The sequence below is a fragment of the Mastacembelus armatus genome, chromosome 17 (assembly GCF_900324485.2).
Source record: "Mastacembelus armatus chromosome 17, fMasArm1.2, whole genome shotgun sequence".
NCBI classification, from domain to species: domain Eukaryota; kingdom Metazoa; phylum Chordata; class Actinopteri; order Synbranchiformes; family Mastacembelidae; genus Mastacembelus; species Mastacembelus armatus.
In genome coordinates, this window is record NC_046649.1 from 3825059 (window position 1) to 3843084 (window position 18026).

The 18026-nt window shown below is 38.0% G+C and overlaps 1 protein-coding gene across 4 annotated transcripts in view; it reads left to right on the plus strand.

Moving 5' to 3' along the window:
* Positions 1-18026, plus strand: part of LOC113134847 (cadherin-18-like) — a 129578-nt gene that overhangs the window by 52928 nt on the left and 58624 nt on the right. For all 4 annotated transcript variants that reach the window (XM_026314387.1, XM_026314386.1, XM_026314389.1 and 1 more), the window contains exons 2-3: positions 984-1278; positions 5099-5218. In XM_026314387.1, coding sequence (XP_026170172.1) covers positions 984-1278; positions 5099-5218 — 415 coding nt within the window. The remainder of the gene's footprint in view (positions 1-983; positions 1279-5098; positions 5219-18026) is intronic.

The window sequence follows — 18026 nt, forward strand, 5'->3', positions numbered from 1 at the left end:
AAGTGAAGGTTTGAAAATGGAACCAGAGTGACAAAAGGAAAAAGATAACAACAGCCTCACATATGTGAACTTGTTTTAAAGATATTTTCTGTAATATGTTTTATTCATTCTGAAGTCTAGCTGCCATCCTTGCCACTGCCCCTCCCTCACAGCAAATTTATGATTTCTGCTGCTGTGTGATGTGACTGGGCGTTCTACAAGTTGTGGCCTCTTCATTCATCACATAAAACAGCAGTACTGATGCTTCTGCAGAATTCTGGGTCTGAGTATTACACTCATGCGAATGGGATTGTTAGTAATTTTTATCAATCTGAAGGTGTATTTTGATGCACATATCTGCAGTAGATAAAACAAGTTTAGGTAACAGAAAGAGGGCAGATATAATACAACTGAATAGTGCTTTTTGACTTTGGAGAGGACTGTGTGTGTCCATTTTTGCCAAGCAAAGTCTCAGAAATTGCTCTGAGTTGCAGTAAAAGATGGTCTGAGTACATTTTAAAGAAACACTACTGTAGCCCAAAATGATTGCTAAAATACAACATACCACCCAATCATCATAAACACAGCGTAAGCGGCAACCCTCCTCTCACACCAGCATAACCACAAAAAAAATAAATAAATGTGTGTACAATGAAGTTGTCTTATTTTACCATTTTTTGTTTTTTATCTGACTTACTCTTATCCATAATTTGGTTGGTGACACATCTAGCTCAGGATGGACTGCATGTTGTAGAATGTGTTCTGTCATCCATAGTAACTTTCTTCAGATACTAAACCTTCAGTACAAGATGTCACACTCCAGTCCTACAGTACTCCTGCTTCTCCTTTCCTGATTGGATAACTGCTTCTCATTTCCTGCTCCTCACCATTAACTGACCACTCATCCTGACACTTGGCTATTACTCTGCATTAGATTCTTGTCAGACACTGTAACCCCACCCCCCTACTCTCCCTCACTCATTTTCTCCTTCTTACAACTCCAGCTGCACTCCAACTCTGACAAGGGTGATGGCTCAGTGCGCTACATACTCTCTGGTGAAGGGGCTGGGTCTATCTTCATCATTGATGAGACAACGGGTGACATCCATGCCACCAAGAGCCTGGACCGTGAGAGGAAGTCCCAGTATGTCCTACATGCAAGGGCCATTGACCGGCTGACAAACCACTCATTGGAGGCAGAGTCAGAGTTCATCATCAAGGTCCAGGATGTCAATGACAATGCACCAACATTCCCAGATGGGCCATTCTCAGCCACTGTTCCTGAGATGTCTGATATTGGTAAGACAGGACCCTTACCCAGTGTCTAATAATGCAGGTGTATTGAATAGGTTAAATAAATTTTACAGTGAAGTTTAACAAGTAAGATTTAATGATATAAATTAGGAAACAGAACTCAGAACACTGCACAGAACAAATAAATATGTTTACAGTTTTTAAAAAGCCTTATAACATAAGAAATGTGCTTCAAGAACTTTGTCAAAAATTATATTCAAATGCATATTTTGATAAGATTCTCTCAGGTTTTGTCCTGGCATAGGAAGAATTTTAAATGCATAGAGTACTATGGGTTTAGGCACTAAAATATACCAGGGGTGATTTTAGTATAAATGACATAAATAATTTTTCATTTATCAATTATCTTTATAGAAAGTGCAGGAAAGGGAACTAAACCTAAATCTAATCAGTATTTGCAGCACTTTCCTTTGCCCTTAAAATAGCAGCAGTTCTCTCTGGTTTGACCTGCACTCAGTTTCTCCTGGTACTTTGCAACACCTTGGAGATGCTGCTGCAGTTCTTCTGTAGATTCAGGCTGTCCCAGTGTTTGTGTCTCCTCATGTGATCCCAGACTGACTCCACACTGCCTAGATATGGGTTCTGTGGGGGTCAGACCATCTGCTGCAGGACTCCTGGTTCTTCTTGCCTCTGGAAATAGTTCTTCATGAACTCTAGTGGGTTCTTTTTGGGCTTGTTCCCCCTGCACAATGAATCTGGGCTCAATCTGACACGTGATGGTGTTGTGTGATAAGAATCTAAAACATGTCTAAAATTTCTGCACAGCACTGTATATGAACACATTAACAAAAGAGAATGGCAGATCATAACTTTTGTGTGTGTGTGTGTGTTCAGTGCTTTTGATCATGTATATGTTATGTTCTTCACGGACACCATACTTGTCAGTTAGACAATTATTCACACTGTTTCTCCTACCAGACAGATTAGTAGCCCACTGACTAATCCCCAGAATCAATCACGCAGCATAACTTTGTAAAAACAGAAAACTAACAGAGCATTTTCATTTCAGCCTTCAGTTTTGCTTCTTAGGTCCTGTCTTTGTTGTTCTCCAAATAGATCATTATCTCTCTCACTGTCTGGCTCCTTCTCTTTCCTTTTCTCAGAGCATCTGTCATCTCTCTGAATGTCTCTCCTTACTTTTTATCCTTCCAACTCTGTTCTTCATCACCCATCCCTCCCTTGTCTCTTTCACATCCCAACTCTTCTGCTTTCTCAGTGCTTTCTGCTTTCTCTCACTTGGTTCATTCACCACTTTGCTATTTCTTGCAGCAGTTATATTTCTTCTTCTGTACTCTGCTTCCCTGACCTGCATTAATCAAGACAAATTGATTTGTGTTGAGTCAGGAGTGGACAGTATAGAAATTCATGAGATATGTATATAGTATGCTTTTTAATTAACAAAGGCAGTCTAGACCTTTGAAAAAGTAATGACTGTGTCAGGGTAAGGATTAACTTCTGAGGATAGGCGCAGCAGGAAAACAGGAGAAACAACCTACAATTGTTACCGTATGTAAGTACATTACTTGAATAAATATCAATGTGCAAATGTAGTACTGTCTGGGTTCACCAGAACCACAAAAGACATTATACTGTACAACTGTTTTTTGTGTGAATACACATGAAACACAGCTTATGACAGAAAACCAATAGACTGAATCATAGCATTATACTGTGAAATTCTGAACATACAACTCCCAGCACTGTGATGTTCAAAAAGACACCTTAGCACATTTTGAGCAGACGGGGACTTTAAAACTTAATGTTTTTGCAGCTCTTGACACCTCCGTAGCATAAAGCATACTTCTTCACAGAGCAACATAATAGTACTTACACCTTACTGATGCACTTTCCTTTTATCCTGCTTTTATACTTCCATTACATTTCAGAGAGAAAATTTTAACTTGATGCTACAGTATTTACTTACATACCTAAAAGATCTCAAGTTGGACAAGCAACATTAAATACAAAATAAAAAATATATAAAACCAGAAATAAAGAATGCTTGTATTACTTACGCTGTGGGCAAATAAATACAGAAATCAGTACAGATTGGGGTTTGTGTTAGAGATTTTGTTCCACTAGTTTTACTGAAAACAAAACAAAAAAAATAAGCTGTACAATAATAATAAAATAATTAGTTACTGAAGAATTTAAATGCATCAGGAACCTTAATTTAACATGAACGTAACATCTTAGACTGCCTTTGCCATGAGAACAACTGTGCCGCAGGTCTACCATGATGAATGAAATGGATATAAGCTTTGGCTTCTCCTGTCTGCTGCTACATGGTCAGCCTAATGGGCTGTGGCTCTTTACAAGAACACTGGTGACAACACACACTCTGCTTTAGTGCAGCTCATACTAAACATTCAGAGGGGATGTTTAGAGTGTCACATTTACATAGAAACAAGATATTGTCATATTATGAGAGAAAAAATTGTTTTTATTTGAGATTCTGACCAGAAGCAGGTGCGTCAACAGTGACAATAACATTATGGTTAGTGTTTGGGTTTGCTTGTAATCTAATGTGTTTGGATGGACTATTTTCTGAGCTGCAAATTAGATACTAGGACCAAAGGTTAAAATTGCAGTTGCTAGCTATAATTTTACTTGTCAAAGAATGACAGTACATCTTTAGGTTGATAATGCAAGAAAGAATTATGTTTAAACATTTGGTTGATGCACTACCTTTCCATGTCTTTTAAGCCCACACTGTGACCTTTATAATAGTTAACTTAGCTTTCTGATTGCTTAATCAATTAGAAAACTATAGATAATAATTGCTTCTTAGCAGTATCATGATTCTGCTTCAAGAGAGGTCAAGCGATATTACTAAAATGTCCTGAAAGTCTTTGATTTTCTTGAAGAAGTTCTCACTGTCGCTGTATGGTCCAGTAGGCTTCTCTCTTTTCCTTCAGTTGATTTTGAGATGGTTTACCAGCCCCAAGCTGTTAATATGAGACACACATTTTTTGTAGTTACACAGTAAGCATCATTTTCATTTGGTGACACAACTTTCCAGGTCTGTCATCAATGCGTCCCACTCTCTGCAACCAGGTTTTTTTCTTCTCAGTTGGCTGTGGAGAGCAGTAACCGCAGGAACACATGGGAGGGACATTTTCCATTTGGTTTAGCTCTTCATGTCATTATCCCCTACTGGATAACCTTAACATGGTATTGGTTCTATATCACGTACTCATGCTATGTTGACCAGACTGCTCTGGAACGATGCTAGCTGCAGTGGTTAGTTTTGTTTGGACACAAGCACCATCACTGCTTGGTCAAAAGTGAGTACCTGCACCTACAGTATAATCCCACTCAACAGTGATGTCACAGAGTTAGACCGCTGAAGGTCAGCAAAAGCCGATTTTTCCAACAATTGCGAAGTTAAGCCTTGACTGTACTTTAGGATGTAGAATACAGAATATGTTCAGTTTACTTTTCTAGCCCATTCGTAGTTCGCAAGCTTGTATTGTGGAAAAGTCATGGTCATAAATTTTGGGCTTCATGCGAATGTATGCACGGGGTCAATGATGAATGAGAAATGACATAATTTAAAATGGTTGCAATTCTCAGAATAAGATCAGGATTGACAAATACAGAAATTAAAAATGAGAATTTTTAAAACCGCTTTATTTGTATTTATCATTTCTAATCAAGAAGTAAATTATAAATTTTGTTCCTTAAAGACATAAAAGTCCTGCCATAATGTAAACACTAAACATTTTTCAGTACTCACAAATACTTTCTCTCTTCATTTACATGTGGCAGTGAGTACCAATCACCATTTGCTCCCTTTGTGCAGGAACCTCCGTTTTCCAGGTGACAGCCTCAGATGCAGATGATCCGACCTATGGTAACAGCGCCAAGATAGTTTACAGCATCCTGGAGGGACAGCCCTACTTCTCTGTCGACCCCAAGTCAGGTAAAACTGCTTTTGTGTTCACTTTAAATATATTAAAACTGCTGCAGAGGGGAAGTTCAAACAGAAAGTTATATAGGAAGCATCTATCAGTAGTAGCTCTGTAAACAAGCTAATGATGTCAAAGAAATTACAGTGTAAATGTTTTAAAACCTGTAACAAAGAGACTTTTTACATAGCATTTAATGATGCAAGTGGTGAGTTCCTGCAAATTGCTATCAGCATTGGGGCCCGGCTGATGTAGGTAAAAGTGTCGCAGGTGGGAGAGGCCCTTCAAATAGCAGCCTCCATCTGTTCTACAATTTTTGGTGAATTTTTGGTGCCACTTGGCACAGAACAAACCCTTTATTTTCTAATATGCATTTTTCTTCTGTTAATTTAATTTAATTTCAAACACCCTCTGTGTTTACCGGTTGTCTTGGTAAACTCCAATTTCCATCAATACAGAGTCCTGCCAGATGTTTGCCTCATTGCCCAAAGGATGTTAAGTTACCACAAATGAAACTCAACATTTATTCCAGAACCTTTACATTAACAGTATGGCTGTCAACATTAACGCATGCGATTAATATAAAAAGTTTAACGCGTTAATATTTTTAGAACGCAAATTAAACACAGGACCTCTTTTGACCTAACACCCTCCCATAACTTAGTTGGGTGTGATAAGGTTAAGTGAATGTTCAGTTCAAGCGCATGTCAAATGGTGCAGCAAGTTGCATTTTAAAAAAACATCCTGATGGATGTACTTCATCACACCACACCTTCATCAACAGTACCTTGTTATCTCTGGCAGCCCACATTGTACAGAAAACAAGATCAGCGCTGTCTTCTGAAAATGTCAATAAGCTAGTTTGTCTTAGTAACTGGTTGACTGTAAAGCGCAGCTGCACACTGTTTAAGGTAATGTTCATTTAAAGTGCAGAATGGAAATGTTAAGTTTCTCCTATATGGTTATATAGAACTATATTGCTTACTTTGTACTGACAGAGACAGAGTCTAACAATTGCTTTTTTGGTCTGCTAACAATCTCTACTCACCCTTATGTTATCAGACATTTGAGTTAACATTTTTTATATGTTAATGTTGGAGATAATAAAACTGAAAAAAAGTCTGCTTTAACCTTACTAAATTTATTTTATTCATAAGCTGCGTGTTTAGATTATAAATCCATAAAGTTTCAAATTGTGATTCATTGTGATTAAACACAGCCCATATATGTGATTAATCTGATTCATTTTTTAATTGATGGACAGACCTAATTAAAAGTCTTGCAGCCTTGCCTTTATAAGTAGGCTACCTACTGTAATTGACTTTCTTGTCATGATAAATCTATGAATGGACCAAGTACATTGGCTGTTGCTGTGAACATGCCAGAACAGGGAGAATTCACAGACGAGATGCTGTATAAAGCAAATCTCCTCCTGAGTCCTGCCTTTTCTCTCATTTTCTTCTTTGTTCTTTGCATCTCTCCCAAAGAAAAGCTATCCCACACATGATACTGTGACCATTAAAGAAAAAAATAAAAAGAGAAAAGGCCTTGTAAAAATAGTGTACAGTGTCTTCAGTGAGTGCATTTCAAAGCACATTCCACTCAAGGTGAATGGAATTAATTATTGACAGAGAAGGAGGCCTCAATATGCAAGCTATGCTATCTGCATGGTGGGGGCTTATGTGTGCAGAGGTGCTTATTTGTATATAAAGAAAGCTTCACAATGAGACAACCTGAAAGCAAATCTATTTATTTCAGTTCTGCATCATTTCATTTATACATATTCAGCAGTTATCATGTTCCCAGTTGAGTAAAATAGATAATATGTCTGTCTACTGCTTCAGGCAAAATACAATATGATAATTAATATGGTATCTTGACCATTCACCCAAATACACAAACTGTGCTTAGCAGAGCTGATTTCTTTGATGTCATATTCCAATTAATTTCAAGAAAAACAAATTAGTATTGTATCATCGTTTGGCTAGAGCAATACAAAAAAATGCAACTTAATTTACAACAGCTTCTTTCTTTCTAAATATATATATTCATTTTGCAGTTTATTGGTTGTAAGATGCTACAGTAAAGTCTAATACAACAATACTAATGATAATGTTTAGTATTGTTCAACTATATGATAATTTTATAGGATGTAGTTTGTGTCAACCCTGTCACAGACTGGTGATGCATCCAGACTTACAGGCCTCTTGCCTGCATCAGCTGAGACCACCCACTGTAGCACCCCAATAGCAGTATAGAAAATGGATGGATGGATAGTTTGTGCTGCTGTTAAAATACAGTATATAGCATTACACTGACAGGTGTTTCTCTTTTTTTTGTCCATACCATTTATATCAGTGTAACATAAACACCTCTTTATATAATGCAATACAGTCCAGTATAGTTCAGTTTCAACAGAAACTAAACAATATCACCTTGACTGTTTTATTAGGCTGCAACCATTGTAGCTTGGTGTACCCAATAGATGGCCACTTGCTGATGTACTTATCAATAAAAACAGAAGTGTGAATCAAAATGCTGATTTATCAAGGGGATTTGTCTTTCATTCACTCATGTAGATGATAAAGGTGAAAGCAATGGAACTGCCCATTTTGTGCATTAAATCATTTTCTTGCATGGTGTTAGCAGATCACACCGATGTGACTTCCTGATAGGTCAAAGTGATAGTAATATACTGTATTTAGGCAGGTCTACCTGCTGCCTTGCTTAAGCGAGAACTCTGCTTCACATTAATTTCCTGAAATTCTGCCCCAAATTTTTGAGTATCAAGCGTCCGTTCCCAGCAGACATGAAAGGTGACTCTGAAAGGTTTAAAATTTGCTGCTTCTTGGAGGAGGGCAGTTGTCGTCAGGCTACATTCCCAGGGGATTGCATGTCTTCCAAAGTCAGCCCATTTTTAAGCAGAGAAAAGTCAAAATCAAAAAATCCTGAGATGCTTCTCAAACCACACTTTCAGGTAATCCACTTCCCTGTTCAGTATTTTCAAAACATTCATATTTTTCAACAGCTTTCATATTGATTCTCCCATACAACACTTGTGAACAAGCATGTGTGTTGATTTCTTCATTATTGAGTGCCTAACCTCTAGTGTGCAATTGATGAGTTTGTTCCTGACCAACACACACAGATGCAGAAGATAATGCCTGTTTAGTAATGTGGTCTCTGCTTATTGCACCACAGACTTTGAATGGTCATTTTGGTCTTTGCACCATATGCCACAATACATATACAAACAATACACAAACATACCCACAAAATTTCTCAGTTCTGTTATGGTCTGATGAGAGTCCCACCCTTAAAGCGAGCCACCATTGAGACTAGATTATGTGGATGGAATGTCAGGAAAAGGATCAAAGTCATTGTGCAGGAGCCTGCACAGGAAGTCCAGTTGATGACTGGGGAAAGATCAAGAGATAAATTCTTTTTTTTTTTTATTTTAAATGCTATCGAATTATTGCCAATGTGCAGAGACTTCTGTGGATATATGCAGTTTTCAGTTAGACTTCCAGGTGGGTTTCTAGTTAACTTGCTGCTTAGTGTAATAGCAGCTCCTGCATGGGAGAGGGTGCATCAAAGATTGTGGACAGTGCAAAAATACTTGCATAAACTACACAGATTGGAACAGATAATGTGCTGAGGCCTTTATAATTGGTAGCGAGGCAACTAGACAGTCTTTTGTGATAAACAGACCTCAGTGTCTAAGATGTCCAAATGTACTCAATCTGTAGGTCAGACCTGAGCTAATGGTAGCCAGTGTCAGCAAACATAAGATATTATTGTGAAATAGATATTACTGAGTCAGTTGATTGGCTTGACTTTCTGTTTGCACACTGCGATACTACTTTTACAAATGGTACATACAGTAGACACACTCTAAAGCATTTAAAAGTAGTGTATGCTACACCACAGCATGAATATCAATGTTAATTCTTTGAATGCTCTGAATGTAATATGTAACATTTTTTCATAAATAATTAATAAGACAATCCATCAATTCAATATCACTACAGGGCATATCCTGTCTAAACAAGACCTGAGAAGACTGAAGCTTTGTAGTTGTTTGTAAATGTTCTGGAGACTTGAAATATATATTAAATTCTTCAGTGCAGCTCTGCTGGAAATGTCTACCTATATTTCATCAGTAATTCGCAGGAATATGAAAAATACCCCAAACAACACAGTGCACAGAAATACAAGGTTCATGGGTGTTGTTAACAGGGTTAAACTATTTTAGGCAGTATCATTTCCCTTGGTGGGAGGTTAGATAATAAAAACCTCAGACTGAATGGGCACAGCACCAGCAGCTCCTCCTCTTACTGCAAACAGGCCTTCCCTGCTCTACATAGTTGTCTTATACACCATTTCACCAGTTTCTTTCTCCTCTCCATCCACCGTTCACCAATTGTTACCTATGCTCTCCTGTCTTCTCCAGCTAGCTAGCTGGAGGGATTTATTTGATTTGCTCTCTTTTGAAGTAGTGCTATTTTAATGAAAAAGCATGATTTAGTGAGATCTATTAGGATACACAGTTACTGTTCTCATCTAGTTGGTCTACAAAAACTCCAAATAGGCAAGGTCAGCCACAAAGGCACATGCACAGAAGCATTTGGAAAGCCAGATAACCTCCACTATATTTGTAGTACACTGGTAAGGCAGGGTTTTATCTTTTCGATTTGCAAGTTATTGTCATATATCGCTAGTCCTCTATTGAAGGTCAAACCCTTCTAAGAGATGTTCACAGTATGGTACTGAAATTGCTTTGTTCCTTTGCTATGGTTCTACCTGCTAGCTCTCCCATTTGTGAAACTATAGTTTTAACCAGGCTCTTGTAAAGAAATAAAATTACCTGCATTAAACTTGTTATTTTTACTAATCCATTTGCGCATGTTTGTGACTATCTACTTTTTCCTTTGCAATGGGCATGACCCAATCCAGGAATAGTTTAATGGGTCAGTAGGCCTATCCAAACTGCAGCCAGCCCTTTCTATTTTGTATTCTCCTGTGTTTTGTCCAGATCAGCCTGCTTGTGATGTAGTGTGATGTAGTAATAAAAGCTGGGCACTATTGTAGGAAGATTTTATATCAGAGTGATAATTGGAGGCATTTGACTCTGTTCTGACATCTGAGCTGGCAAGATACATGCACTTGCCGAACTCCAGCTGTAACAAAGTTATCTCTTCTTGACAACTGTTGACATGTATGCTTGGTGTAGTCACTGCCTGAAATGCCTAAAAATATTTAATGATGAAAAGTATCACACTTTAACGCCAAACTCCTTGGGGATTTTTAACCAACACAATTTCAGGAGTCGCATTAATATATATATATATATATATAGAGAGAGAGAGAGAGAGAGAGATAGATAGATAGATAATATAGCAACAAATAAAGCAACATTACAGTTTAAAATAAGGACCAGTGTATCTGTAATTCTGTATTTAGCTAGGAAGGAAAGCAAGTATACATCAGAAGGCAATGATGTCTAAAAGACATCATTTCCACTGACTTTGTATGCAGCTGTGCTGTGCTGCCTCTAAAATTCACTTAACATTCTGTCTGAGCAGCCAGCAATGACTTTCCAAAATTTCATTTTCTCCAGAATTGATTGAACATGATATTAGATTCATATAATAGTAATTAATCTGAGTGGCATCGTACAATAAAATGAGCTGACAGTAAAATGACAGGCTAATGTAAGTTTAATAATTCTTATTTTGGTAGTATGATCTAGACTGTTGAAGTTAATATAATGTTGGGTATTGTGTAGTTGGTTTCGGCTGATAATTATTTGTGCAGCAGTTTTGTTTTCACCAGTGACTCTGGTTAAACAGTTATTTTAAATCAGAGCACAAACTCACAGCCTCTGTCTGATTCCCTAAAATGGCCTGTGAATTCACCTTGTACCAAACTGGAGCTGGCTGCATAAATTTGACCACACAAGCTGAAATATTTTCCAAGTAAATTTTAATTACAATTTTATTCACATTCCACAGAATATAATATTCTTTTTTAATAAACTTATACTGTAAAATGTATATATACTCTCCAATGCAAAGTACCAACATTCTGCTGAATAGGCTGTAGAAATTAATACAATTTTGACATTTGTGGAGAAGAGTTTAAGTGATCATGCCAACATTACAATGTAATTTATGCAAACAGTGGGAATCTGTGCTGATTTCATTATTAAAGAGGGGACACTGCTCTCTGTTGCACCAACAACAGGGAAGACAGGTGAATTTTTATATTAAAATCTTGCCCTTGGCAGCTATAAAACTCACTGCAGGACTCCCACCTTTTCTTAATCTTTATCAGTATGATTAGTGTGACTTTTCCCCCTTTATGCTGCACACAGAGACAGGAAATGAATTCTGGGCTGTGGCCACACACACTCAGCTGCCAGTGTGTCTCTGAGAATAGCAGATGAATGCTAAACACTTGTTTAACATGTTGCACAGCATCTCAGTCAACTGATAGATGAACTTAGCTGTGCAGGCAGGTGGGAGCCAAAGACAACATGTTTGCTGGAATTTACTTGACATTAGTTGGAGCGCAGGGGAAATGAAGAAGGAAGGAAAATACAATGAGAGAAGAAATAAAGAAAAAGTAGAGAAAAAATCAGGACTGGAATCTGTGCTGCAGTAGAAGAAAGAAATTAAATAGACAAGTTAGGAAGCGTTTTTTGTAAGACACTGTGGGGACTTTGCACAAGCTATTAGATTTTGGTGTGGGGGGCAGATGGCTGATCTATGTTTCATTTTTAGAGTTCTTTGGACCACCTGTTAATAAGGAGAAAATTGCAGATAATAAAAATTAATGAAGTTATGCCATTACATTTGCAAGAGCAAATGCCAGAGCCTTACTACAGGACTCAATCTGGAATCAAACTTGCACTGTCAATGTAACAGCGTTAGGCTCTGTACCATCACCATCCTCCCCTACTCCCCTACTGTATCTTACAAATGTCACATACATGCATATGTTTGACATACAGGGGATACAGGGAGGTGAAGTGCCATTCCTCAGGACCTCAGTGCAATGTACAACAGCAAACACCACAACTCCTAAGACTATAAAAGTGTGTTCTTACATTGGCAGCAACAGCTTGGATATAAATAAGATCCAGTTTAGTATGTTGTCTTATAGCACACTTGACATGTTGGTAGAATTTCACCCAAATAATTTTTTAAATGTACATTTAAAAATGTGTTGCTGTTCTGCAGGTAGACCGCTGCAATTATAGCAGTAGCAAATTCCCCTGATTGGCACTTCAAAACTAAACTCCACCAGTGGAGAACAGTGTTTGGACACAACCACAGCATATGTACAAGCAATTGTTCCTGTTATGTTTCTGCTTCTATTGCTAAATATGAAATATATGCAACTCGACATCCTGAAAGCAGCACTACCAGACTACAGTGTTAGACATAAGCTGTGCTATTGTGTATCTGTTACTCATGCTTGTGGCTAAAGGTTTATACATACAACAGAGAAATTTGTTCTCTGTACCAGGGCTGCGAGAAAAAAATGTCATTTTTTTTGTTCTTGACACATCATCTGGGCAGAACTTTTTTCTTGCGTGGTGTCTGACAACTATTGTGTGATTGGTCAGAAATGTGAATGGGTGATCGAAAAGTGTATGTGTTGAAACTTGCTTGGTGGAAAAAGCGAATAACAATTATTCCCCTTTTTGGGAAACACTCCTAAAATTTATTAGTCAGGCCATAAACGACTGTTCATGTTACACAGTGCTCAGATGAGTGAAACTGCACCATTGCAGTTAGGTGATTGTGAACTAATCACCAACAAGGGTTGAACGTCTTCCCAGACCAACCAGATCGACTCAACCACAATGACCAATAAGATGAATTCCCTACCCACCGCGGCAGAACACAAAAAAAGACAACACAGAAATACATAAGACAGAGAGAACCCACAAACACAGACAATCAAGACAATGAAGTAAAGAAGAGACCTGCTTCCATTCCCCATGCAGAGGAGAGAATCCAGTAACCAAAGAGTTGACCACTAAGTTCGTGCCCTCCTCCGTGTGTGGTGTTGTAGTAACCAGCTCACCTTAAGTTGACAATCACCTCAGATAAGCTCCACGGGCTAATCCGGCAGAGCCAGCGGTCAGCGAACAGATGCTCTAGGCCCACAGCTGAAAGACATCCAAGGAACACACTTCCTGTAAAACCTGCTGGCCGCACTGCAGTCGACCACCCCACAGTGGGACGGCCTTAACCTCAGTAAACTCAATCCTGGTGGACAGATAAGTAACTGTGGTTGCGCCGATTGTCTCAAGCTTATCCCAGTTGGCCTCCATAGTTACCAGATAGCTTATAGTGGTACTGTTCAGACCTCACACTCAAATATGAACATAAATTAATTTTAAAATCTCTTTTCCACCACTGCAAAAGCACCTAGTGTTTATACAGCAATTTTAAGATGTTTTAAATAGTTAAACATCAATGATGGCAGTAACTGGTGGAGTTTAGTTTTGAAGTGCCAATCAGGGGAATTTGCTACTGCTATAATTGCAGCGGTCTATCTGCAGAACAGCAATTAGCAAATACATTTCCACCACAAAAGTATATATATATGAACGTAAATTCTAGAGAGAGGGTTGACTGATACAGAGAAACATGGCATGCATGAAAACACCTTATTTGTAATGTAAAATAATGGTCCTTTATTTCCTAGTGATATTTATTTAATGAAAATACGCTTCACAAAGAAAAACATGAAACCTGGATAAGAATTTCTCTTTCCTCCTCATTTCTTTTCCTTCTGACTTTTTTGTCTTCGTTCTTTGTTTTCTGTCATTAACATATTTAGTAATCAGATAAAAAAGACAAGCTACTAGCAAGGGCTTAGCCTCAGTGTTTCTCTGTTAGTGTTGGTAAAAAAGGAAAAACCACCCCATGAATATTGTTGTCATAAGCTGCACCAAACATCCATTCTTTCTTCCTCTTATCTGTGCCATGCTGATATTATACAGTAATTTCCTTTCTGTGCAGCTCTCTGGTGGCCTTGGAAAGGAGGTGCCGGCTCTGTGCCTTCATGCTTGTATGAGCACATGAATTATCAGGAGAGAAAATGATGGCTAACCTTGGACTCTCTGAAGTGGAGAGAATCACAAGATGAAAGCCAAACATTCAGACTGACAAAACGGCTGTGTGGATGTGTGTATGTGTGATTGCAGGGGGATCTTTTCAATATAAAATCCCTCTCTCATTTCTCTTCCTGTCTCACTCTTGCCTTACTCCGTCTGCTGTTGGCTGGAACAAAAAGTTATCTTGTGCAACATCCATATAGTTCTGCCTACCTCCTCACCAGAAGGGGCTAAGAGAAGTCAAAGATAGAATGTAACAAACTGATGAAGTGATGTGGTTAAATAAACTAAACATAAATCTTTGATGTACATTTCATGCAGTGGTTAATACTGAACTTTTTACTCAACTAAAATTATTATAGCTGTTTAGTATTGTAGATATTAGTTACTTCATTATTTTCAATACGAAACATGAAACCTCCGTGGAGTATAACATGATATATAACATGCTCAATATTATATAAAATAACCAACAAGTCCTTCAGCCTCAGAAAATGGCCCATACAAGCCTTTGAGTGGCAAACGTACTGGACCTTTGTTGACATATAAACTGGTTATAATGGCTATTGTTATGGAATCAAGTTTTATTAGGTTTATGCACAAAAAGAGCTTGGTTAGGTATATGCCGGTTATGGTTATAGTAACCTTTGTCATCATGGTTACGATAATAAATGTGGGGTTAGGTTGCAGAAAATCATTCACAATATTTAAACCGATGGGAAAGTCCTGTGTTTTCTGCCCCACACATTCACCTCAAGCTGCTCCTAATGCAAATGTTGTTGCTCTATATACTAGATCACCTGACTTCCTCCTTTACTCATGTCAAGATCAACCACTGTTGCTAGAGGTCATGGCTAAACCTAATTGTAAGATGGATGGAGTGTTCATGGTAATGCAATAACATGTCACCTAGCGAAACAGTGGGAAATCATGGAAGGATTTTTTTAATAGTAATAGTGAACAGCAGAGTTATAATAGCTTTGGATACACACACACAATGCTTGTTAGTAGGACACCACTGAGCATGACTTCAGCCACAATCATATAGTGTAACTGGATTAACATTTTAATCATGTGTAAAGCTGATAACTAAAAGTGATTCATTTTGTACCAAGTTCATTAGACTTTTAATGTGCTCTTGTATTGGGTTCTCGATGTTGTCCTGAGAAAAGCCATCTGCTCAAAAGTAATTACATGAGATAGTTGGAACAAATGTAAAATAAATGGATATTTTAAAAGTTAGTAGGAGAGTTCTAAATTCATTAAAACAAGATTTTGCATTTGGTACATTTTTTCTTTCTCTTACACCCAGCTTAGTTCAAACATGTGAAGTTCAGTTTAGTTCATCAGAACCTACAAACACGGTGTGGAACTGTAGTACTGGAGCTCACATGTGCTTAAGTAATTACTATGAGACTGCATACTCCTAAGTCACTCACTATTTAACAGAACCTAGTTTTAATTATATTTGGTTTTCACACACTGTTCTCCCTGTCAAAAAACTGTCACCATAAAGTTTGCAATATCTTTGTAATTAAATATACATATTACAACCCAAATCAATGCGTGTGAATTCGGACAATTGTCTTTTGACTGAAGCAGTAGAAAAATGAGTTTCATTTTTTTCCCTAGGAAACTTGTTGTGTACACACTATTAGTGGTTCAGGTTGCTTTTTGGGATTTATGAGGTGATTTGAGATTGTATTACAGTGAAATAAACAACCTGAAATGGTCAGTTTCCCATGTTACCCAAATAGAGCAGTTAATGGACACCCAGACAATTTTAGCTGTAACCATTCACCCATCTCAGCAAACTTCCATTGTTCAAATGTCAATCCAAGGTGATGCTGAGAAACATTGTGAGTGTATTAAAATGCAGTTTTCTTCCTATATAGTCCTTTGGGTGCCTTTTTCAAAATAGTTTTTCAAAAGTAGGTTTCTACTTTTGAACAGCCTGAAGAAACCAGCAACTGTCTTCTCAGCTCTGAAACAACTGCTGCTGACCGACAGCTGCTGTTGAATGGAGGCTGGAGTCGATGTCGACTCAATTGACTAGAGACTGTTATTAAGGTTTTTGAAAAAATGTTGCCTATGTATGTGGCTACAGAAACACAATTGTTTTGTTATTGGTAATAACAAAAAGGTAAAATAACATGAAAAGGTAAAATATAGTTTTAAATGTTTAGTAGCAAGGTAGCACAGTAGATGAGTGGTTTGCACTGTTCCTGGTTTGAAACCCATCAGGGACCTTTCTGTGTGGAGTCTGCATGTTCTCCCTGTGCTTGTGTGGGTTTTCGCCAGGTACTCTGGTTTCCTCCCACAGTCCAAAAACATGTATGTCAGGTTGATTGGTGACTCTAAATTGCCCATAGGAGTGAGTGTGAGTGTGTGAGGTTGTTTGTCTCTATGTGGCCCTGTGATGGACTGGTGACCTGTCCAGGGTGGACCCCTGCCTTTCACCCAGAGAGAGCTGGGATAGGCTCCAGCAGATCCCTGTGACACAGCTTAAAGTTCCATAAATGACTACATATTTTTACCTCAACAGCAAGAGAGCAAAAACTCATTTCTAACTATGCTGATGACTATTTTGGATTTAAAAAGTCACATATTGTTGTTGGTATTAATCAGCAGTAACATATTACTTACTTGCTTGTTTATGTTTATAATATGAAACTACTATGATTACAGTTACTAATCTCAGTGATGCTGAGTTACTTTGGCTTGTTCAATCACAATCACAAACTTTATTTCACAAATCCATTAAAACAGATTAATACAGATGACAGATGGTCACTGTCTTATTGGGAATTTGATGAACATTTTAGTCTACGTGGTATCTGGACAGACTGGTCTGGTTGTGATAAAGTTAAGGTGAACAGTGCAGTTTTCTAAAACAGGATAAACTTGACCATCCATCCATTAGCTATACCACTTATCCTGGAGCTGATGCCAGCCGATAGTTGCAAGAGATCAAAATCCCAATTAGTTGTATATGAACTCTGTGTTTTCTTGATGTGGGAGCTGATGTGGCAAATGTTAGCCATAGGTATGCATATATTCTGAAAACTTCCAACCTAAATGACCCATATGGGTGGTTTGTTCCTTCCCTCTAATACGACCTATAAGAGCATCTCATGAAACAGTGCTCCGGTGCTGGCAGACAAAATGGGAAGATTTTAGCTGACATGACAACATGTGTTGCGCTAACAGGTTTAGGAGAGCTTTGTCATCATGGAAACAGTCATAAACATGTTACAATTATGGAACAGGTTTCACTGTAAATAGAAACAAAAAGTACCTGATTTAGATTTTGGTAAAGGTTGTTTTAGAACTTCAATAGAGGACTAAAAATGTTGAGGTGTTAAGAGTTCACAGATAATAGTGAGGGAATGAGAGAGAGTTTAAGTGTCTGACAGAGACAGAGAAAGGCAGCCTGTGTAAGTGTGAGAATGCTATGTAAAGTCTCTGCTGGACAGACTGTTTTAATAATGGTGTAGGAAGGCATTACTATTCACTGTAGTCAGTGGAATTCATCTTTCCAAGTGTGTAAACTTGTGAGGTTGTCAAGTACAAGTCCTGGCCAAACCCTCATCCATTACTAGATGTTGCAGTGAGTGGGATAGAAATAGTGATGATCATTAGCTACAGTATAGCTGATGTTTCAAACATGTTTCTATGTTGTGTCC